We start from the raw sequence: 23,434 nt of genomic DNA on the forward strand, positions 1-23,434 counted from the left end.
GTTACAAAAAAATGATAACTCATTATTTTTTGAATAAAACGAGTGACCAAAGTTATTTTAAAAAGTTAATAGTGTCGTATATTTATGAACACATACAATATTTAGTAACTTTCTAAATGTGAGTTTAGGGAGTTACTACGTCTATTTTCGAATATTTGTTGTCGATCGTTAGTTTATTTTTTACTAAAACGTGATAAATAAAAAAATGGAGTGAGTATTTTTTTTAGCGAACTCTAATCTAGCAACGAGTGAGGTGGCAAAAAAGACCCTGCAGCTGAAGCATATCACAGTAAGCTAGCTAGCACTAGGCTGACCAGTGACCACGACTATGTTCTGTTTATGATGGGCCTTTGTTTGCATTGAAAGGGATGCTTGAGGAGCAGTGCACCGGATCACCAAACGGAGACGACGGCTTCCCGGCCGGGACCGGAAAGACGCGTGGCGCTGCGCTGGGGTGGTGTACGTACGTGTGCCGGCGCGCATTCAAGTTCAACGAGCGGCGCCGTGTCCCCCGCGGGTGCAATGCTCTGATCGGCTTCGTTTTGGCCGGCAGAGCTATATGCTGGATCGGAGTACGTACTAGAGAGCTGGACAGCACATGCGCTGCGAATCAGTGACGGATTGCTGGGGGGTCGGAGAGAGTTCATGTACCACCACCACCAGTGCTGCTGGTCCAGTAATCAAGCATTGTGGGGGATGTTGGAACACTTGTTAGTAGGAGGTCGACGAAGTTCAGTGAAAGAGGGTGGACTAACAATGGGCCAACTGAATAGCAAACTCTGCATAGTCCATGGTTCATGAGCAAATTCAGTTGCGAATTTCGCTCGATCGGACAGAATGCCCGGTAACATGATGCACACAGAATGTTTCCTAAAGATTGATTAAGAGTTCGACAAACACGACGCTTCTTCTCATCTCACTCCCTACACCTCATTTCATTTACAAGAAGTGCCTACTCGCTGGTACATCTACATCTGCCCACACTAGACAGAGCGAGCGAGCTCAGAACCCTCCCAAGCTTCCGCGCTTCTCTCCCACACTGCCGCTGCCGTTCTTGCTCTCCCTGGTGACCCGGATGTAGCAGACGATGACAACGGCCACCGCCGCCGCGAACCCGGCGAGGATCACTTCCACGCCGGCCTCCGAGCGGTCGGGGGCCCTGCCGCCGCCTGCCTCCGCAGCCTGCGCGGCGACCCCCGGTCCCGGCGCCGCCGCCGCGGCGCCTGGCGAGGCCGGTGGCTCGGCGATGCCCAGCAGCGGCCTGGCCGTCGCGCCCTCGCCGAGAAGGACGACGGTGCCAAGAACCGCCGCCATGAGGAGGAGCTGCCTTGGCAGTGACAAGAAGCTGCCGCGGCGGCTAGCCATTTGTACTGCTACTGCACTGCTCGCAAGTCGCAACTGGTCTGTTGCTCTGGAGGTCTCTCTGAGCTTGCTCCAGAAGGTTGGGTGGGAAATGCGAGGAGGGTGGAGGGAGCTCGTGGTGGTGGTGGTGGTGGTAACTGGTATCTGGTATATATGTGGGCAAGTGAGACGAGGCACGGTCGCACGGACGGGAGTGAGGTGGACGTGTGAGAGGAAAGCAGGGGTGGGGGCGTCGGAGTCTGACCGTGGTCTTGCATGCGCCTGGCTGGCACATGAGAATCGAGGCGACGGTGTGCTGGATCTCCTCTGGACTCTGCTGCGCCGTGATGTGACGCCGCAGCGCTCTACTCCCGTACCCGGCTTGTTTGAAGAAGGATCGAGGTCGGGATCGGGGAGGGTTGTATCGTACCTGGTGGACGCTGCCCTCGGCAGCCTAGGGTAGGCCTTCGCGCATGGCTGTGACTGTGTGTGTGACCCCTTTCTACTGTCTGTCTTGTCGTCCTGCGCTGCTCCCCTCGAGCCCTCGGGCATGGTAGGACTGTAGTCTGTAGCCTGTAGGAGCTTGCTGTGGACGTAAAAGACGTCATTTAGACATCTATACTCTATACTATAAAATAGTGTACGGCTATGCTAGCGAGTCAACAGGGAAAGAAAAGAAGTCCAAACTCGCATGCTGCATCCAGAGTGGAACCGTCTGTCCGGGGAAGGTTCATACGGGGCTAAGTGTTGCACATACCGGAACAGTGGAGACGTTGTTTCCTGTCGCAGCAGATGCTGCTGCTGCTAGATACTGCAGTGCAGCGCCAGCACCGTTTCCCGTCCCGGGACCCATATCAGGACGGCTCCGTGTTCGGTGGCGGGCGGGAGGGACTGGGAGGTGGGAGGTCGGGCGCCGCCGTGCTGTGGCGTAGCTGGATCCCTGCTGCTGACTGCTGACTGGAGCTGAGCTCGCAGGGCACAAGCGAGAAGCACGGAAGCAGCCACGTACGCTTCGCTTGCACACGATCAGATCGGAAGACGCGTAACGCGTTTCGGACGGTATGCATGCCTGCATGGTACAGCGACCCCGTATCTCTCACCTTCCTTGCGCGCATTTCTTTGCGACGGTTTGGTAGCTCGCTCTGGCGTACGTAGTCCAAAGTTGCAGGCGTGGACTTTGTCCAGCAAATTAAATGCCATGAAAAAGACGTCGCGTTCCAGTACGGAGTTGTTGCTGCAGTTGAATAAATAAAGATTTATATTACGTGCGTGAAAGACCAGGCTAGCTAGGACTACCTGGCCTCCGAGTGAGGTAGCCTGTGCATATGTACCTAAAATCGAACCCAAGATCTCGTATTGGCTGAGATTCTGAGAAGAAGAAGAGGAAAAACAGGATTCCAACGGTGTCGGATTTGATCGCCCCCAAATTATATAAGTCCGATAAACCTGGATTTTATATTAAAATTGTAGTGCTCTATAATTTCATAGTTGGCAAATTTTTAATTTAAAATCATTTTGATGCCAAAATATTTGATTCACAAATATAGTTAATACTAAATGGTCTCATACGCTCTATAATCAAAGGTGAGTATTTAGTGGTACAAAAGTATTTCTGATAGAGCAATAACCAAAAATAAAACTTACAGAGTTCAAAATGCTATGTATCTTCATAAGTCATAACTTTATTTAATCGATGTTGTTTTGACTGACAAGATTGTATATGGTTAATACTACCTCTACCGTCTTCTCATCCCAGTATGCCACCACACACCCTTTACTACGAGCCTCTAAAGCGTGAACTGAGAAAAAGAAATCCTAGGACGACCAATCCGCTCGTTAGAAGCTCAGGGTAGGATCCTCACAAGCGCTGCTGCTTCCCTCCCAGTCCTACGCCGCCGCTGTTTCTCCTGGTGACCCTGATATAGCAGAAGACGATGACCATCACCGCGGCAGCGAACCCGGCGAGGATCACCTCGGCGCCGGCCACCGACCGGTCAGGCAGCCTCCCGCCTCGGCCGCCCCCGGGCCGCGACGCGCCGGCGGGCCCCGCTGCCGTGCCCGGCGCGGTTGGCGGCTCGGCGATGCGCAGCAGCGGCCTGGTGGGCACCGCCATCACAGCCGCGGCGTCGCCGATGATGAGGACCGCCAGCAGGAGGAGCCATGGCGACGACGGCAGGGAGATGCTGCAGCAGGTCGCCATTGGCACAGTTGCGAAGGTGGCAAACCTCTCTCTCGCTCTCTCACTACAGAGTTGGTGTGTGTGTGTGTATATATATATATATATATATATATATATATATATATATATATATATATATATATATATATATATATATATATATATATATATATATATATATATATATATATATATATATATATATATATATATATAGTATATGTATTTAGAGCCCTAGGCTCTATTTAACTATAGGAAGCCCCGACCACGTACCGACCAGGTGCGCGACCGCACCGGACCCTTTTTAGCTTATTGTACCTAACTGCTTACGCCAAAATATAATACGAGTTATGCTGATGTGTGTATCAGTTTATGCAAATATAGTCTGCGCATATTACGTGCATTGGGCCCACGATCCGGCCCACGCCACCACTATAAAAACACCCCCACGCCGCCAGGAATTAGGTTTTAGCGGCGGCGGCGGTTCTCTAGGGCGTGCGAGCGGCGGTGATCCTGGGGGCCAGCAGCGGTGTCACCTCGAGGCAGGCGACCGACGGCGGCGCTCCACCAGGAACGAGCGACAACGACGCTCCGAGGCAGGCGAGCAAGCGGTGACGGCGCTCTTGAAGCGGACGGACGACGGCAGCACACCCTAGGCCCGGTGACAACGACGGTTGTCCCGTCCGTCTCTGCGATGGCCACCGCCACCGCCGCTCCAGCATCTGTGGCGCGACGACGGATCTGGGGACACGCTCGCGACGGCGGATCCCTGAGGCGCGACGGCGGATCTGGGGACACGCTCGCGATGGCGGATTCCTGTGGCGCGACGGCGAATCTAGGGACACGCTGCGGCATCGGATCCCGAGGGCACGCACGCGGCGGCGGCCCCATGAGGTGCGCATGACGGCGATGTGCCAGCGGTCGCGACGGCGGATTTCCCTAGGCGCTAGCGACGACGGCATCCTCCCCTAGGCACGAAGTGGTGGCGCATCCCAGATGCGAGGCGCTGGTTCCGCAGGACGGCGATCCTATTTTTATGCTATTTTGTATACATATTTATGCCAATGTCAATAGGATTTTATGACCTATATTTCAGTTCATGGATCCGCTTCCATCTATTTGTCTGTTTCTGATATTTCTATTCATTTACGCTAAAATTTATACTCATTTACGCTGTTTTGGTTCACGATTTACACTTAAATCCGCTCGAGCCAGAACCCGCGCACGATTTTTACGCCGTAATTTGTCCCCATTTGCCGTTACGAAATCAATCGATGATTTACGCTAAAATTCATACTCATTTACGCTGTTTTGGTTCACGTTTTATGCCGAAATCCGCCAGAGACAGCGCCTGTGGCGATTTTCATGCCGTAATTCGAGACCCATTTGTCGTTACGAAACAGATCGATGATTTACGATAAAATTTGTACTCATTTACGCTGTTTTGGTTCACGTTTTACGCTAAAATCCACCCGATCCAGAACCCGCGCACGATCAGGTGCACACGTGATTTACGATAAAATTTGTACTCATTTACGCAGTTAGCTGAGATAATGAGATGGAAGCTAGCCAGCTAGAGCTAGGGGACCAAGGGGCATGTTTGTTTCGGCTTCTGGCAGCTTCTGGTCACCAAAAGCTGTTGCGGACTGCCAAACGCTCAGCTTTTCAGTCAGCTTCTATAAAATTCGTTTGAGCAAAAACCATCCAAAATCAACATAAACACATAATCGGTTGAGTCGTTGTAATAGTAGGAATCCGTCACTTTCTAAATCCTGAGCCCTATGAACAACTTTATCTTTCTCCACACGTAATCGTAATGATACTCAGATTCTTCCCACAGCCAGATTCTCCCCACAGCCAGATTTTCAAAAAAGCTGGTCAGAAAAAAGCTGAACCAAACAGGCCCAAGGTCTCGTGTGTGTGTGTGTGCGTGCGTCCCCGGCTGGCACATGAGAATCTGAATAGGGAAATGGTGAGCTGGGGTTGTTGACAGGATTCTGCCGCGATGCGATGGCCAGGGCCGGGGCGCCAGGCCAGCGACGCGAGCTCAACAACGGTGCCCCTGCTCGTCGTTGGATTGGTTGGGCGGTTGGACTGGAGGATCGAGGTCCACGTCGGGGGGAGATTGTCTCGGCCGGGGGAGGGTGGGAGTGGGGTGGCAGACTGGCAGTCGACTCTAAATTTTATTTAGATAATAAGATTTAATGATAAGGTTTGATTAGGATTAGATTCTATTTTTATTTATTTTTAAAATAAAATTTATTCGAGACCCTAATATTTTGGGAAGAAGTATTTGGATACCTAAATGTGAGGCGGTGACGGCTGTCACGGCTAGCGCGTGCAACTGTGTTGCCGAGTGGGTGTGTCACGTGTCTGTGTGTTTTATTTTTTTTTATTTTCTTTTCCTCTCCTTCCTAAATCCTAAATACGCGGCCGCCTGCATCTGCATTTGACCGGATCCCGTTGTCGACGTCAAAGCGGCTGCAGCCTGCATATCTGGTGGAGGAAGAGGGTGAGGGAGGGAGGACGCGTAGCTGGATCACGATTCACGAGCACTCCCCTCCCTCCCAGAGTGAATGGTGACCAGTCTCTGGCTGCAGCTTTTCCATCACGGCCTGGTGCATGTATGAATGAATGTTTAAACTACAGACTGCCGTGCTAGCGCCAGACAGAAAAGATCATCATGTGCACACCAAAACCTGCAGCCTGCAGGGGGTCTTCACTGCCCCAGTCCCAACTCCCAAGGGAGGCAGGGAATACTTTACTTCGAGTGGTCGTGTTGTGCTGGAGGAAGCCTAGTAGCCTACTACAGCGGAACGCAGCGGCAACAGCTGTTTCACTGTTTGCCAGTAGCTTATTCCCGCCTTGTATTTGATCCAGTTTTACACTTTTTCTTCTAGTAACTTTTATTTCACCTTCTTTTGTTTTCCCCCACCTCCCGCTAGCTTAGCCTCCCTCTCTAACAAGCGTTTCTAAATGCTCCTCCGTTTGTATATCTAAAAAAATGAAAACAGTTTCGACTTTAGAACGTATATAGACGGTACTGTATTTTCCTTCTACCTTGTAGAATGAAACTGCAGAACACTCCTGCTTGTAGGCTTTGTGCGAACTGGCATTGAGTTTTACTTTTATTTTTATTTTCTCGCACTCCGCTTGTAGGCTTGTAGCAGATGCTGTCCCGTGAGCTGGTTTATGTTGTAAAAAAAAACTCGTATATCATAGGAAAAAAATTGCCATTCTGCTATATATACTGCTATATATAGAAACCATATGCACGGGTAAATTACTGGTTACCACTAAATACAATACGGATGATAAAACTACTACGCTAGTATATCACTCGCCGCCGACACTGAAAGCCGCTTTTGTTGCCTTCGTTATTAAGCTGCTTCTACTAGACTACTACTACATTAGCAGACTAGCAGTAGTACTTGCTTAAAACCCCAAGTCGTCAGTCACCTGAAAGGCATCCTCACTAAAGAAACCTTAACGTCATATGGCAATTAAAGGCCACCGCTACAGTGGGCATGGACGTGGATGCTACGCACATCAGCACATGCATGCAACTATGCAAGCTTCTCCTCGGCCGGCTAGCGGCGTCGGCGACCCGGGGCGGGGGATAAGAGCATCGGCGACCCGGCTACCTCACCTCAGGGTTCCCGTGCGCGACAGGAACCAGGCAGGGGCGGGAGGCCAGGAGCTGAGGCTTCCTTGGACGAGAGTCGGTGGTTTGATTTGTGCTTCTCGCATCATGTGGTTGGTCGTAAGACAAATGAACAGCCAGTAAATAAATAAATAATAAATGCTCGCACGAAGAAGCTGGTCGTAGAATCCCAACACCGACCCGGCGACCCCACGCTGGCTGGTGGCTGCGGCGCTGCGCTGTATGCAGATTGCAGAGAGAGTTCCGTTGGCGTTTGCTTCTAATTCTGGCAAAGTTTCCTGGACCTTGGGCCGCTTGCGTAGGCAGGTCACATCCGTCGGTCGGCCCGAGACATCGTGGAGAGCTGTCCGCCCAGCCACTCTCGCCATGTTCGGAAGCAAACATGACGCGTCACCTCTACTGAGTGTACTTTTCTTTCTGGAAAACTACTGGCTACAGCTTTATTACCTGCTGTTGGTGTGTATGACCTCGAGGTGGCACAAACCGACATGTGTATACAAATACGAGGCGCATTAAGGAATGACCGAAAACAGAGATAGCTCAACACAAAAGGAACAAAAAAATGTGAGAAAGGGAGCTGATGACCCAAAATCGTTTTGATGTGGCTTTTACATCAGGAACCGTTCAAAATTGATGGATATCTTGTGGTATCAACAGCGCCTCATAGTCATCCACCATGACCTGTCAACAAAGCAAGCAAGCAGTCAAGAAAACTTGCTCATGAAAAAAAAAAAAACTTGCGACGCTTGTCGCAAGCCGGTACATAGGCAGTGTTTACGGCATTCCCTACCTTGTATTTATGACCATGAAACGTATACTCGACAAGTAATAGCTTCGGGTCTCCAGGACAAGGATCGTAGAAACCCATTATTCCAGACTTCTTTATCCCGTCATGAAGCTGCAGGTACAGATAAAGAAAAATTCAGTGCAGAGTAACCATGCAACTATTTGCTACCTTGCAGAAAAGTGTAAATTTCGAGGTTTCAAGCGCGTATATAGAATTCCAATCTATTTTCAGGTTGCAACCCGATACGTAAGGCCAGTGGCAAAATTGCAAATGCCCAGCAGAAACTTGAGTAGGTTCATATCTTGGAAAAAAAAACACTTGTCACCAATGTAACTCGAATGTACCTTGAGCTGGCCTGCCTCAGTAACGAGGAAGTTCAGTGGGATGGTCACATCAAATACTTGTGAAGCCATGTCATTGTGTATATCATTCAATTCACTGCTCATTTTGATTTTTGGCGACTGCCATATAGAGCCTTCGTTATCACCAATCCGTTGTTCTCTAGCTGTCTATTCTTCTTACGGTTGGAGACAGGTTCCAGTAATTTTTGAGCTTTTTCAGCTGCCTTTCTGGCTTCAGTTAGCTATACAGGAAAATGATATCTTCAATTAGTTGCTATTCTTTAAGCACTTGAACATGGAAAAGCAGTTAGGGAATTATTGCAAACCTACATACTGCAAGAAAGGAAAAATCGATTTCGTTAAAAAGGTGATAGGCATGCTACTTGTATATGTACATATGCATACCATTTAGACTAGTATGTGGCAACCAAATCTGGGTGATTGTTCCAAAACAAAACTATACATTATAGGGTGTTTGGTTTAAAGAGTGAGTTAGTCTTCTCACTCCTTTTTTGTTTAGTTTATGGAATGGATTGATGCATCAACACCTCATTCCTCATAAGCTAATAATTAGTACTAGTGTGAGGAATGGATTTATAATGCACCACCTAACCAAAGACAAAAGTACATTGAGTTCCACCTCCATTCACAAATGTGAATACACACAATACCTCATGATACCTGTGTAGATAAGCCTTCCATCTTTTCTAGTGTTTCTGCTTTTCTCGCTTAAGGTAGTAGGCTTTACCAACATATGTCTGTAAAACATAAGAAACCGCAGCAAGGCTTAGTTAACAGATGCAATTAATGTGGAGAAAGTAAGATAGGCAAGACTACAACATATGTAGAGATGTAAGATGTCAAGAACAGAAATAGGTCAGGGATAGAACCTGAAGTAGAAAATACAGTGGTTGAAGGAATAGCAAATGCACTGGTAACAAATAATGGATTTAAATCAGTTGAAAGCAAGACCTGCAGAATTAAGCAGCACTCAGTGAAACTTGAACAGAGAATGACAGTGTGAAAAACATATTAAGAAAAACCTCCATGTGTTGGTAGGGATTGATAGTTTAATACTGAAAGCAAATAAAATCGTGTTGAATAAGCTTAGATCTTGGTGCCATAATTATGTACTATCAGATTAAACAGAAAATATGAAACCCAAAGAACTACAAGGGGGAACAACTCCACTTACTGGATGATTAACTTTTGACCAGCACGATGTAACTCAAACTTCCAAGATACGCCCTACATCAGCACGAAGGAATTCAGAGCACAAGATAGATGGAAGAATATGGCAAGATGTCAAAACTACAAGGAACGATCAGTTGTGGTGAAATATGTTAGCAATACAGTACAAGTATTTTACAAAATATTACTCCCTCCGTCCCAAATTAAAATTCGTTTTTACCCTTTTAGTAGATTCATACAATAATTAACGTATGTGTTCTTTATATGTGTCTAGATTCGTTGTCATTCATATGAATATAGACATAAAAATCTAGAGCTAAATGACTACTATTTTGGAACGGATGGAGTATATTAGAAGAAAAGTGGTAGAGATGATCAATATCATGACAACAACAAAAAAAAAGGATAAAAATTATGCATGTGCCATCATACACCTAAAACTAAAAACAGCATGGTAACTTGGTAAGATCTCTTGTAGAACACCATCTGTCCAACTGAACTGACAAGGTCAAGACTCTTATTCCTCCGTCCCAAATTATAAGGCGTTTTGACATTTCTATATTCATAGCTTTTTACTGCGTAATCTAGACAAGTAGCAAAGATATGAATCTAGAAATGTCAAAAACGTCTTATAATTTGGAACGGATGGAGTAGAAGATACATCAATGCAGTCTGCACCAGCAGTTTACATAGGGCAAGTCCAGAAGCAAAGTGACTAATTGAGATGAGAACACATAGGACGAGGGACCTTAGAAACAAGCAATCACCTGAATTCCTATGTTATACATCATCCTTACAGTACTAAATTCTGATATTCGCCTCCCTCCTCCATTTCAAAATCAAGGATTGTGCTGCAAGAGAGCAGTTTAAAAAATGTAACAGAAAGTTACAAACTCATAAAGAATGCATGTTATACAGACAGAAACAAGATATTTCAAACCTTAGCTACCTTCCAACTCTACCAGCGATGCGTGCATGAGATTTGGAGGAGAAGCGATGTGTATAATGAGCAGATGCACCAAAAAAAATTAGTTCCAAACTAAAGAGAAAAAAGAAAAGGGTAATTAATAAATGAACACCACTGAGAGCATCAGATGTTGGCCTGACATAAGAGGAGAAAATACATAAGAAACAGATAGCTGTTGAAGGAAGAAGGCATTGCAGATTTACAACCAAAATACACAAAATCAGTTTCAAATGTGTGGACAATATACTCCGCATGTGTTGTAAGAAGATATCACATGGAATTGTAGCATACTCACCACAGGTTATGTGCATAGATGTGCTTCTTGTTTTCAAGGACCCACATTAAACACAAGATAGTTCTTAAACTATTAGACAGAAAAATGCATCTTCATCTTTTAGAAGTATACTGCCTTTTCCTGGTCATGAAGACCTTTGTTTTGTTTTGCAAGTCTTTGCACAACATTAGCCTATATCAATGATATTAAAATTTCTGGAGGACCTTCATCACTGTTCTCCTAAAAAATAAAGTATATGATGGCCATGAAGCTATGACCACTTTTAAGCTGCTCTATAATCCTACTCATTACTGACTACAAACAACTAGCTTCAGAACACAATGGAAAGTTTTTGAAACGACTACAACAGTACTACTCTTATGTTCCAAAGAGAACTAGATGGGATATTTATATGAAAAAGGGGCATAGATTCTTCAGAACAAAACAATAAGAACACATCTATCAAACTAGATCTATACGGAGTTAACCATGCATTTCTAAGATAATGCCAACAGTTTTCATTAATGTCTGAGTTGGCTTCTAAGGTAGTGTTTGGTTGAGAAGCCAAGTAGAACGGAGATCGTTCCATCCCTGATTCGAGGAACGGAGCCGCTCTGTTCTGTGTTTGGTAATATGGAACGGAGCGGCTCTGTTTTTTGTTTGGTTGGAGAGTGAAACGGAACGGAGCGTGACTGTGCGAGCGGGTCTGGGAACGAAGCGGCTCCGTCCGTTTGATTTTTGGAGCGGGATGGTTCCAGATCTGAGGAGAATATTCCCTAATTGGAGTCATTCCGTTCTAGTTTACTTGTAACCAAACAACAACAAAACTGGGACAGAACAGTTCCGTTCTACTTGGCTCTTCAACCAAAACACTACCTAAGTGAAACTACCTTTACTTCTCCAGTTGCAGTACGTTTTTCATCCTTCTTTTGCCATCCACAGAAATACTTGATTCATCGCCAAGGACTAGCTGTATCTGGAAGTTGGTGAAAAGAGAAAACAGACATAAATGGGAAAGAAAATCAGCTTTACCTGCACAAAAAAAATATATATGTAGTAGAATTATCATCGTACACTTAATAGTGCAGCTGTAATTAAAAAAGATAGCAAGGTAAGAAAAAAATATGCAAAAATGTCTTCCTAGAGATCAAAGGAAGACACGTCTTGAACATCTATTTGAAAAATTCTCGGAAGTTATTACTGTAACTTATCCAGTATTAACAACTTATTCTTTACATGGGAGCCAGATACAGGGTCATCAAAGGCCTAAACTTATGCATCAACTATATAACTGTAAAATTAGCAGTTTTTTCTGGAACCACTGTAAAATTAACAGTTGTTCACACTATACATGAACCAAATTTATTGGGATTTTTCATCCATATCCATACCTACATTTGAGGGGGTACTTATTTATACCCCAAATTAGTGAATGACATGTGGAGTCTCGTCCTATATGGTGTCATTGAAACAAGTTAATGGTATAGAGGCTTAAGTGCACCTCAGGTGATGGTACAGGTGAAAATATTCCCAAAATTAATATGGCCAGAATCCATTCTGTCTAAAATTTTGCTTAGCTCTAGCAATCATGTTAACTGTAAAGCTTTGTCTCTCAACTAAAACACATGTTTAGACTAATATAAATTCTTCACATAGTTTGCATAATCTATTATTCAGATCACAGATTACCATCATGTACATCATTATAATGAAGAGTTAGTACTGACTACTGAGTTAGTTTCACATATGCAGATGAGAGAGCATTTGAGCTTAGATGTCATACATTTCCAACAGTATTGTCAGACAATTGGCGAGTCCAGGCATTTGACAAGTTGATAGACCCATCTCTCAAAGAAACAGCAAGTCCAGAAGTTGCTGTAGAATGTGGTGAAATTTGACTGAAGTACACAATTTTGACAAAATTACAATTTGTAATATAGACGAGAATTAGCAAAATATGAAATAAATTATGGGATGGTGTTCTCACCGAAAACATCTGCCCACCAATAACAGAACGTAGTCCAGCTGTGGCCATAAACTCAATAGAGGAAACAGGAGACAACTGGTGTCGCAGCACAGTGGTTGCTGCTCCAGATCCAGCTGAGCCATTTACAATCAAATTCCCACCAACAACGACAGTATTTTGCTTGGACACTGGCAACTCAACTTGACTAAGCATCGCCATTCTAGTCATTTTCAAAATCAAATGACTAAATCACCTTACTGTCTATAACTAATCATACTAAAATCTAAAGAAGTGACTGAAGGACAAATATGTCAGAGGTTCTAAACGAATTGCTAAAGTGCCATCTTGAAAGTTAAAAATATGTTAAACACTGCAAGAAGAATGAAAGAGAGAAACGTTAAAGGTAAGCTGTAGGCAGCCATGGGCCGATTCCCATCTCTCAGTGGTCAATTTCCTGAAAAAGGTTTTCTAAACCCTGCTTGGTAACTCTAACTTATATACGAGCAGCTAAGCATTGTGAATAGGAATAGGCATCAAAAGGAGTGCAACCGGTAGTTATACACATAAACTATGAAATACTGCTAACCATTCAAAAATAAAAACTTATATGTAAAAGTATGGAAAAATGTATGCAAATTAAATAAATTCCATCATAAAAAACAAATGCTGAAGAATGCAAAATAGCACGCAATGATTTCACCATCAAAATTACAATTGATATTTCAGGTCAAGTAATAATTACCAAGCAATTTGCTAGTTTCGCCATCAAAATTACAATAGACATTTCAGGTCGAGTAATAAATTACTAGGCAATTTGCAGCTTATTATAACCAAGAATTAAACAAAAGAATAGTCTCCATATTATCGTATTCTGAGCAGCTTCCCAGTGGTGTGACTGGAAGAAAAGACAATAGGCATATAGATTACTAAAAAGGAAAACACTATTTACCCTCTCATGATGCTCCCGTCATTTAAATATTGTTGGCACTGAGAAATTAGCAATGATTGAGCCATTGGGTAGAGCATGCTTGAAAAGTTTTCTTCCTCCTTGCGCCGCCGCAGTCGTTCTAACTGTTCCTTGATTTCTTCTGGTTTAGTTAGCTTGGGACCAAGTTCCAGGCCAGAATTTAAACCTTCCATACCATAGATGTCATACACCTGTCTTTGTTATCATCTGATAGTATCTCATAAGCTTCACATATTCGTTGGAAGTTTTCAGTTGCTACATCCTTCATCTAGACAGGCACAGATGAAAATGAACGATACTAGTCAGTCCACAAAAATCACTAATGTAAACAGTAGATGACTACTTAAACCTCGCCAGTAGGGGAAAGACCACCCCACAATATTATCTTAAGAAGCTCAATCGGAGCCCCGGCCGAGAAAGATTAGTCCATACACCTGTCTTTTGTTATCATCTGATAGTATCTCATAAGCTTCACGAGAAGCTACATCCTTCTACTCGTGCTTTAAGCCCTCGCAGGGCCCCTACACCAAGATCTGACCCCAAAGATTAGTCCATCTCGTGTGCAGACAACCAGAGGACCAGCAATGACCTTTTTTAACCTCAGTCTGAAATTCACTCTCACTGGATTCAAAACTCAAGACCTAAGGAGTGCTACTCAGAGTCTCATACCACTTTCCTAAGTATGTCCAGTTTATAGAAAAATACATATACACCAGCATCTATAACCTCGAATTAGTTTCATTAAATCCACAATAAATATGTCTTAGCAGTGCATTTATTTGGTATTATAGATGTTAGTGTATTTTTTTCTAAAAAAATAGTCAAAGCTAAAGAAGTTTGACTTAGGCCAAGATAGAGTGTCCTATAATTTGGAATGGAGAAAGTACATAGTATTTTCCCGAATACTTGAAATGGAGGTGTGGAGAATCCAAGAGTGCACTAGAAATCCTGATGGCATCTACCAAGTTACCAGATAAACAATATGCCGTATACGTCTTAATAATGTTCATAGAATCATATCCTAGAAAAGCTGAAAGATTCATTTTGATCAGTTAATAATAAATTTGTTCTTTTAGTAGCATTCTGAATTAAAGAGCAAAGATTGTTTATGAGAAAACGAATATAGATGTTAACGTATTCGTACTAAATGAAGTGCTGATGTGCAAAGGAAAGGATAAGGGTTTTTTCCTCCTGTTTTCAAAAGGACCATATGCACATGGTGACTAGCACACCAAGTCACCAGCCATGACACTATCCATTAAACCCTAGGGGACTCTCCTTAGGGCTAGCAACATAAACGGCCCATGACTCGCAATATCTTCCAATCGCCCAATGAACCGCCAAGTGAAAAAAAAAACTTGATTTAGACACAAAATACAGATTTTCATTTGCATTACCAACATTTTGGAAACAAACTTGGATAAAATTAGTGCCAGAGTGCACGCTTATACACACTGATCTGTCTACTTCTACCACTACTCTGATGCTACTAACAATATCTTCACATGCATCAAATAGGCACATGACTAAGACTACATCATGGCACATATTATTGTCAAATGTCGCCCTTGATTTTGTGTCCTCAAAAGAGAGAAAACAAATCCCTTTTGTTATAACTAGAATCGCAAGCATGTAACTGGTAAAAGCACAACTTCAACCAGGCACAGGAAGCTTGCAATGCCAGTGGATGCTAACTAAGGATGCCGGTGGGTACCTACTGGCTACTGGTGTTGTTTTGGTCAGCTAACTAATTACGATCAAATGCCATTCTAGATCATTTCCCTCAAAAATTAAATTACGTGATATGGCATTCTAGTTCATTTGGGCAAGTTTTTTGGATCGACCCAATGACCCAGAGAAATTTGAACTTCCATTCATGATGCTAACCTAACACCAGTTCAAAAGGAAAAAAGAACTATTGTTAAAACCCTAAGCCCAAGCCAATCAAATCGCATGGGAAGGGGTGGCGGCTCTACCTGCGGGTCCTGGTATTTATCGGGGTGGTAGATTTGCGCAAACTGGCGGTACGCCCTGCGGACTTCCTCGCTGGAGGCGTCCGGCGAGAGGTGGAGCAGCGCGTAGAGTTCCCTCCCGTTTCTCCGGCTCCGGAGCCGACGCCATCCCGCTCTCGTGGTGCGGCGGCTGCTTACCGCTCGCTCGGCGGCCGCGGCGGGGGTGGTTTTTTTTGGCTGGGAGGGGTTTATGCGGAATTCCTTTTCTATTTTTTTAGTCTGTATACTTTGTAGGGAGCTCGTTTGTAATGATGTTCTTCACTTCTGCAGCAAGCCAGCAAAGCCTTGCCGATGCTTGCCTTTGGTTTGTGGGAATTTGTGTGCGTCGTCTCCCTTTCAAGGCGTAACCGTCGTTTGCAACAAAATACGGGCCGGTTAGCGATCATCAGAAGATAGAGACTGACTGACTGGGCCTCTGGAGTCTGGGCCAACAAAAGATCTGTGAACACGTATGGGCCATGGCCTATGTAGTTATGGGCTATCCATCGTGGGCTGGTGCAACTATAAAAAATCTGATAAGCTAAATGCGCGCTTGGTTCACTTCTCCCTATCTGCTCTGAAGATATTCTCATCAGTCTTCTGGCTCGTATCTGTGGAGTCCTTTGAAAAAAAAACCAGAGTCGTGTCAAACACTTTTGTTTAAAACGACTTACTGTAAAAGGTACCTAAAAGCTAGAGCCATTTTTGTACTACGAAGAAGAAGACACAATTAGTAACTTCACCAACTTTGGCTCTAGCTCTGGCACTACTGCCAAACGATTTGCGAAATGGCTTCAGCTCTACAAAAAAATGTTTCCAGAAAAATCAGAGCTAGAGCTGTTTTTGCGCAAGCCATAGTTCTGCCAAATGGAACCCTAAGCTGCTTAGGGTGTAATTGGTTGGATGCTAACTAGTCCTAGACTCGCAGCTAAACCAGGCCTATCTCAACCAAGTTATACACATATAGCTATAGTTGTTTGTTTTGGTTGCACTGGATGGGTCTGGATGTACAGAAACGATGTTTGATTGGCTTGTAATTCAATGGACTACAACAGTTCATACAAAGGTTGTTTGTTGGTTGGATGTAACTTTGCACATGGGCGAAACACGCAAAAAATTATAATGAACTAGTAATCAAATGCTAAAATTTATTGTCCAAGATTGAAATACAACAATAATTCTTTAATGCTCCAAAGACTCTCTCAACTGTGACACGTAGGCTTGAATGTCTCAAGTTGAATAGCTCTCTGGGATTTGTTGGTAATTCATGCCCGCCGTATTCCTTCGAATGGTAATGTGTACCATGGTAAGGAGGAAGGAAACTAGGTCGACATGCATATCCAACATTAACTAAGTAGAATTTACCTAGAAATTATGTTACATGGATTAACACTACATTTTCCCATATGACACTTTTTTGGTAAACCAAATGTTTAGAAGTACCTGGGGCAACCCTTAACCCATCCTCTCACTCTAGAGCATCAGCCAGTATTAGGGCATCATGTGGAGAACCCTCCCATCCATCTAGGACGAATTTTAAATTAAAATCAACTGCAACTAAAACATTGAGTGGTGTAATGTGTTTGCCCCTAAAAGTTGTCAGATATCATGGCAGGCACCCTAGCATGTACATATGTGTCATCAATTATGCCCACACAATCCTACAGGAGCCCCATAAATGTCATTAACAAATGATGCCAAGATAATCTGGTAAAAGTACCCTACACATAGAATGCTAAGAGTTTTACCTTAAAGTATGGGTACCATATGTGGCTGGCTGGTACTATTTTTAGGATCCGTCTCATTTGAGGGGGGGCTTTATCATATCCTTAAGGAACACTTTTGGTATAAGGATTCTAAGATATGAAATCCTCTTTTGTCTTTACAAGAGAAAAGGTGAGAATAATCAGAGTTAAGCAGCAATAGATAAGAAAAGATTAATGGAAGTTTAGAAAGAACCAGAGTAGCATATGCAAGTAGGTAAAGGTTGTCCAAATCTATCTAGGTTACGTTCTACAGTCAACATCCATCTGATACCACTTCTGTCACACACGAATTTAGGGGCAAACCCGGATGAATCTCAAATGTGTGCTTGGATTAAGTCTCACACATATAATGACTCATGGTATAGAAATAAATGTAACATCATTATTATATAATAGAAGTTATGTACAAAATAACTACGTAAAATATATCATATGACGATAAACGATTCTCCGCAACCATAATTGACTGAAAAGACGGCGGCCTAGACCTTTTCGAACTCATCGTAGCATCCTTCATGCTCTTCAACTTGTAGTACCTATTATTGACCTGGTGTGATTATAGCAAGAGTGAGGTCACATATGTTCATCGCTTAGTAAGTGTGGGTAATAGTGTGCATGAGTTCACTTACGGTGGGAGCTCATGTGTAGTGTAAGGCTTACCAAATAAAATGGTTAAGTTTGAGCATTGCTTTTAATAAGTGAAAGCAACCTAGAGGGGGGGGTGAATAGGTGATCCTGTAAAAAACTTCAAACTTAAGCCACAAAAACTTGTTAAGTGTTAGCACGATTATTGCCAAGTGGCGTAAGGTGAAGTCTTCAACAATCTCAACAAAACACAGTACCACAAGAGAATCAAGCACAGAGTGACACAGTGGTTTTATCCCGTGGTTCGGCCAAGACCAACGCTTGCCTACTCACGTTGTGGCGTCCCAACGACCGAGGGTTGCAATCAACCCCTCTCAAGCGGTCCAAAGACCCACTTGAATACCACGGTGTTTTGTTTTCCTTTCACTATCCCGTTTGCAAGGAATCTCCACAAATTGGAGTCTCTTGCCCTTACAAGTATATGATCACAAATGAAACACAGAGTAAGGGAGGGAAGCAACACACACAAATCACAGCAAAAGCGCACACACACGGCCAAGACTCGAGCTCACAAGACTATCTCAGAGTTCTCACTTAGAACAGAGCTCGAATCACTTAGAAACACAAACGAAATGCGCAGAGACTTAGTGTGGATGATCAAGAATGCTCAAAGGTTGCTTGTGTCATCCTCCATGCGCCAAGGGGTCCCTTTTATAGCCCCAAGGCAGCTAGGAGCCGTTGGGAACAAATCTGGAAGGCCATCTTTGCCTTCTGTCTCGTGGCGCACCGGACAGTCCGGTGCACACCGGACACTGTCCGGTGCCCGATTTGTTTCCATAAAAAGCGAAGCCGACCGTTGCCGACCGTTGCAGATCTGGCGCACCGGACAGTCCGGTGCACACCGGACAGTCGGTGCTTCTTCCGACCGGTTTGGCTCGGCCACGTGTCGCGCGCCGATCGCGCGGCCGACCGTTGGCCCGGCCGACCGTTGCTCACCGGACAGTCCGGTGCACACCGGACAGTCCCGTTGAATTTTAGCCGAAGTCGCCGGAGAAAAACCCGAGAGCGGCCTCTTCGGCCGAGGCAGCCTGGCGCACCGGACACTGTCCGGTGCACCACCGGACAGTCCCGGTGCCCCAGACCGAAGCAGCCCCTTGGCTGTACACAGCCAAGTCTTCCCTTCTCTTCTTTATCTGTTTCTAACACTTAGACAAATATATCAGTACACAAAACCAATGTACTAAGGCTTAGAAACATACCTTAACTTGTGATTTGCACTTTGTTCATCCTTGGGCATATTTTCACATTTAAGCACTTGTGTTTGCACTCAATCAACCAAAATACTTAGAAATGGCTCAAAGGCACATTTCCCTTTCAATCTCCCCCTTTTGGTGGATTTATGCCAACACAACATAAAGTAGATAGCACAAGTGCAAAATCACTTCAAATAAAAACTCAAATTGGTTTTATTCAATTTGACATATATGGATCATCCTTTGCCACCACTTGGTTTGTTTTTGCAAATCAAACTCAAATCTCTATTTCTAAGTCAAACACACATGTTGAGACATAAAGAGAGTCATTCCAAAAGCGATTGATCAAAAGAGTTCAAAAACTCCCCCCTATTTCCCATATCAACACTTCTTCCCGCACAAGGCCAACTTTTGACAATAGAGACAATAAGAGACAATAAAGCTTTTGACAAAACAAAAACTCTATTCTACTATTTTCAAAATCTCTCAAGTGGTAGCTGATCCATTTATCACTTTGGCCTTTATTTTTCTCCCCCTTTGGCATCAAGCACCAAAAACGGGATCAATCTTGGCCCTCTAACCCCATTGCCTCACCAAAGTCTTCAATTACGAGCAAATGGCAATAAGATTTCATGAGATGAACTTGGAATTAGTTACCCTCTCATCGGAGTGCAGTGGAAGTCTTTCATGGTCCAAGTCCACCTTTTCCCTTTCAATCCTCCTTCGAGACTAAATCAAGCAAACTCAAGCAAATGGTTAGTCTCAAAGGGTCAAGTTGTAACACATCTCCCCTAAACATGTGGCATCACTTTGCAACGGACTTGTGAGGTCCAGGGAGTGTTGTACAACTTGAGCACCACAATAAGCAACAAAATGCAGACTGAACCTGATCAAATGCATAAACACATGTATGCTACAATTCAATCCAAGTTTCCGCGAATCTAAGACATTTAGCTCACTACGCAGCCTGCAAAAGGTCTTCTCATCTAGAGGCTTGGTAAAGATATCGGCTAGCTGGTTCTCGGTGCTAACATGAAACACTTCGATATCTCCCTTTTGCTGGTGGTCTCTCACAAAGTGATGCCGGATGTCTATGTGCTTTGTGCGACTGTGTTCAACAGATTTTCCGCCATGCGGATAGCACTCTCATTATCACATAGGAGCGGGACTTTGCTCAGATTGTAGCCAAAGTCCCTGAGGGTTTGCCTCATCCAAAGTAGTTGCGCGCAACACTGTCCTGCGGCAACATACTCCAGGCCTCAGCGGTGGATAGGGCAACGGAAGTTTGTTCTTAGAGTTCCATGACACCAGGGACCTTCCTAAGAATTGGCACGTCCCCGATGTACTCTTCCTATCGACCTTACATCCAGCATAGTCGGAGTCTGAGTATCCAACTAAGTCAAAGGTAGACCCCTTTGGATACCAGAAGCCCGAAGCAAGGCGTAGCAACCAAATATCTAAGAATTCGCTTTCACCGCCACTAAGTGACACTCCCTTAGGATCGGATTGAAATCTAGCACACATGCATACGCTAGAGCATAATATCCGGTCTACTAGCACATAATAGAGCAAAGAACCTATCATTGACCGGTATGCTTTTTGATCAACGACTTACCTCCTTTGTTGAGGTCGGTGTGTCCGTCGGTCCCCATCGGAGTCTTTGCGGGCTTGGCGTCCTTCATCCCAAACCGCTTTAGCAGATCTTGCGTGTACTTCGTTTGGGAGATGAAGGTGCCGTCCTTGAGTTGCTTCACTTGGAACCCAAGGAAGTAGTTCAACTCGCCCATCATCGACATCATCGAATTTCTGCGTCATCACCCTGCTAAACTCTTCACAAGACTTTTGGTTAGTAGAAACCAAATATTATGTCATCGACATAAATTTGGCAACACAAAACAAATCACCATCACATGTCTTTGTAAAAAGAGTTGGATCGGCTTTCCCAACCTTGAAAGCATTAGCAATTAAAAAGTCTCTAAGGCATTCATACCATGCTCTTGGGGCTTGCTTAAGTCCATAGAGCGCCTTAGAGAGCTTACACACATGGTCGGGGTACCGTTCATCCTCGAAGCCAGGGGGTTGCTCCACGTACACCTCCTCCTTGATTGGCCTGTTGAGGAAAGCGCTCTTCACATCCATTTGAAACAACCTGAAAGAATGGTGAGCGGCATATGCTAGCAAGATTCGAATTGACTCTAGCCTAGCCACAGGAGCAAAGGTCTCCTCGAAATCCAAACCTGCGACTTGGGCATAACCTTTTGCCACAAGTCGAGCCTTGTTCCTCGTCACCACCCCATGCTCGTCCTGTTTGTTGCGGAACACCCACTTGGTTCCCACAACATTTTGCTTCGGACGAGGCACCAGTGTCCAAACTTCATTGCGCTTGAAGTTGTTTAACTCCTCTTGCATGGCCAACACCCAGTCTGGATCTAGCAAGGCCTCTTCTACCCTGAAAGGCTCAATAGAAGAGACAAAGGAGTAATGCTCACAAAAATTAACTAATCGAGATCGAGTAGTTACTCCCTTGCTAATGTCACCCAGAATTTGGTCGACGGGATGATCCACTTTGAATCATCGCTCGAACTTGGGTTGGAGGTGCCGGTTGCGCTTCTTCCTCCATTACGTTATCATCTTGTGCTCCCCCTTGATCACACGCCTCCTTATGATGAACCTGTTCATCGTCTTGAGTCGGGGGATTGCACCATAATTGAGGAAGAGGGTTGATCTTGCTCATCTTGTTCCTGTGGTCGCACATCACCAATCGCCATGGTTCGTATGGCGGCCGTCGGAATATCTTCTTCATCTACATCATCAAGATCACAACTTGCTCTCTTGGAGAGCCATTAGTCTCATCAAATACAACGTCGCTAGAGACTTCAACCAAACCCGATGATTTGTTGAAGACTCTATACGCCTTTGTATTTGAGTCATAACCTAACAAAAACCCCTCTACAGCTTTGGGAGCAAAATTTAGAATTTCTACCCTTCTTCACTAGAATGTAGCACTTGCTCCCAAATACACGAAAGTACGATACATTGGGTTTGTTACCGGTTAGTAGCTCATATGACGTCTTCTTGAGGAGGCGATGAGGTAGACCCTGTTGATGGCGTGGCAAGCAGTGTTCAACGGCTTCCGTCCAAAAGCACTCGGGGGTCTTGAACTCTCCTAGCATCGTCCTCGCCATGTCAATGAGCGTCCTGTTCTTCCTCTCTACCACACCATTTTGCTGTGGTGTGTAGGGAGCGGAGAACTCGTGCTTGATCCCTTCCTCTTCAAGGAACTCCTCCACTTGAAGGTTCTTGAACTCGGACCCGTTGTCGCTCCTTATCTTTTCACTTTGAGCTCAAAACTCATTTTGAGCTCTCCTGAGGAAGCGCTTGAGGGTCCCTTGGGTTTCAGACTTATCCTGCAAAAAGAACACCCAAGTGAAGCGGGAAAATCATCAACAATAACTAAACCATACTTACTTCCCCCTATGCTTAGGTAGGCGACGGGTCCGAAGAGGTCCATATGCAGCAGCTCCAGGGGCCTTGAAGTGGTCATCACATTCTTGCTGTGATGTGCTCCTCCCACCTGTTTCCCTGCTTGACAAGCTGCACAAGGTCTATCTTTTTCGAATTGAACGTTAGTCAAACCTATCACGTGTTCTCCCTTTAGAAGCTTGTGAAGGTTCTTCATCCCCACATGTGCTAAGCGGCGATGCCACAGCCAGCCCATGCTAGTCTTAGCTATTAAGCATGCATCTAGACCGGCCTCTTCTTTGCAAAATCAACTAAATAAAGTTTGCCGTCTAATACACCCTTAAAAGCTAGTGAACCATCACTCCTTCTAAAGACAGACACATCTACGTTGTAAATGAGACAGTTATACCCGATATGACATAATTGACTAACAGATAGCAAATTATATCCAAGACTCTCTACTAAAAATACATTAGAGATAGAATGCTCATTAGAAATCGCGATTTTACCTAACCCTTTTACCTTGCCTTGATTCCCATCACCGAATACAATTAAATCTTGGGAATCCTTATTTTGACGTAGGAGGTGAACATCTTCTTTTCCCCCGTCATATGGTTTGTGCATCCGCTGTCGATAATCCAGCTTGAACCCCCGGATGCATAACCTGCAAGGCAAATTTAGGCTTGGGACTTAGGTACCC

General features: G+C 44.5%; 2 protein-coding genes and 1 pseudogene across 2 annotated transcripts; all 3 read right to left on the minus strand.

Annotated features, from left to right (window-relative positions):
* Positions 1-748: 748 nt before the first annotated feature.
* Positions 749-1,814, minus strand: LOC118475681 (uncharacterized). Its single transcript, XM_035963925.1, has one exon. It carries the CDS (start codon positions 1,363-1,365, stop codon positions 1,003-1,005), a length of 363 nt encoding a protein of 120 aa, XP_035819818.1. The 5' UTR covers positions 1,366-1,814; the 3' UTR covers positions 749-1,002.
* A 1,193-nt stretch (positions 1,815-3,007) lies between these two features.
* Positions 3,008-3,577, minus strand: LOC111590559 (uncharacterized). The gene has a single exon (XM_023301335.2). The coding sequence runs from the start codon at positions 3,539-3,541 to the stop codon at positions 3,200-3,202; it is 342 nt and encodes a 113-aa protein (XP_023157103.1). The 5' UTR covers positions 3,542-3,577; the 3' UTR covers positions 3,008-3,199.
* A 4,025-nt stretch (positions 3,578-7,602) lies between these two features.
* Positions 7,603-15,890, minus strand: LOC118475682 (chaperone protein dnaJ 13-like; annotated as a pseudogene).
* Positions 15,891-23,434: the final 7,544 nt, after the last annotated feature.

This window comes from Zea mays, unplaced genomic scaffold (assembly GCF_902167145.1).
Source record: "Zea mays cultivar B73 unplaced genomic scaffold, Zm-B73-REFERENCE-NAM-5.0 scaffold_556, whole genome shotgun sequence".
NCBI classification, from domain to species: domain Eukaryota; kingdom Viridiplantae; phylum Streptophyta; class Magnoliopsida; order Poales; family Poaceae; genus Zea; species Zea mays.

Coding starts and splice junctions, on each gene's coding strand:
- LOC118475681 (XM_035963925.1), bottom strand. CDS start 1,365: ATGGCTAGCCGCCGCGGCAGCTTCTTGTCACTGCCAAGGCAGCTCCTC.
- LOC111590559 (XM_023301335.2), bottom strand. CDS start 3,541: ATGGCGACCTGCTGCAGCATCTCCCTGCCGTCGTCGCCATGGCTCCTC.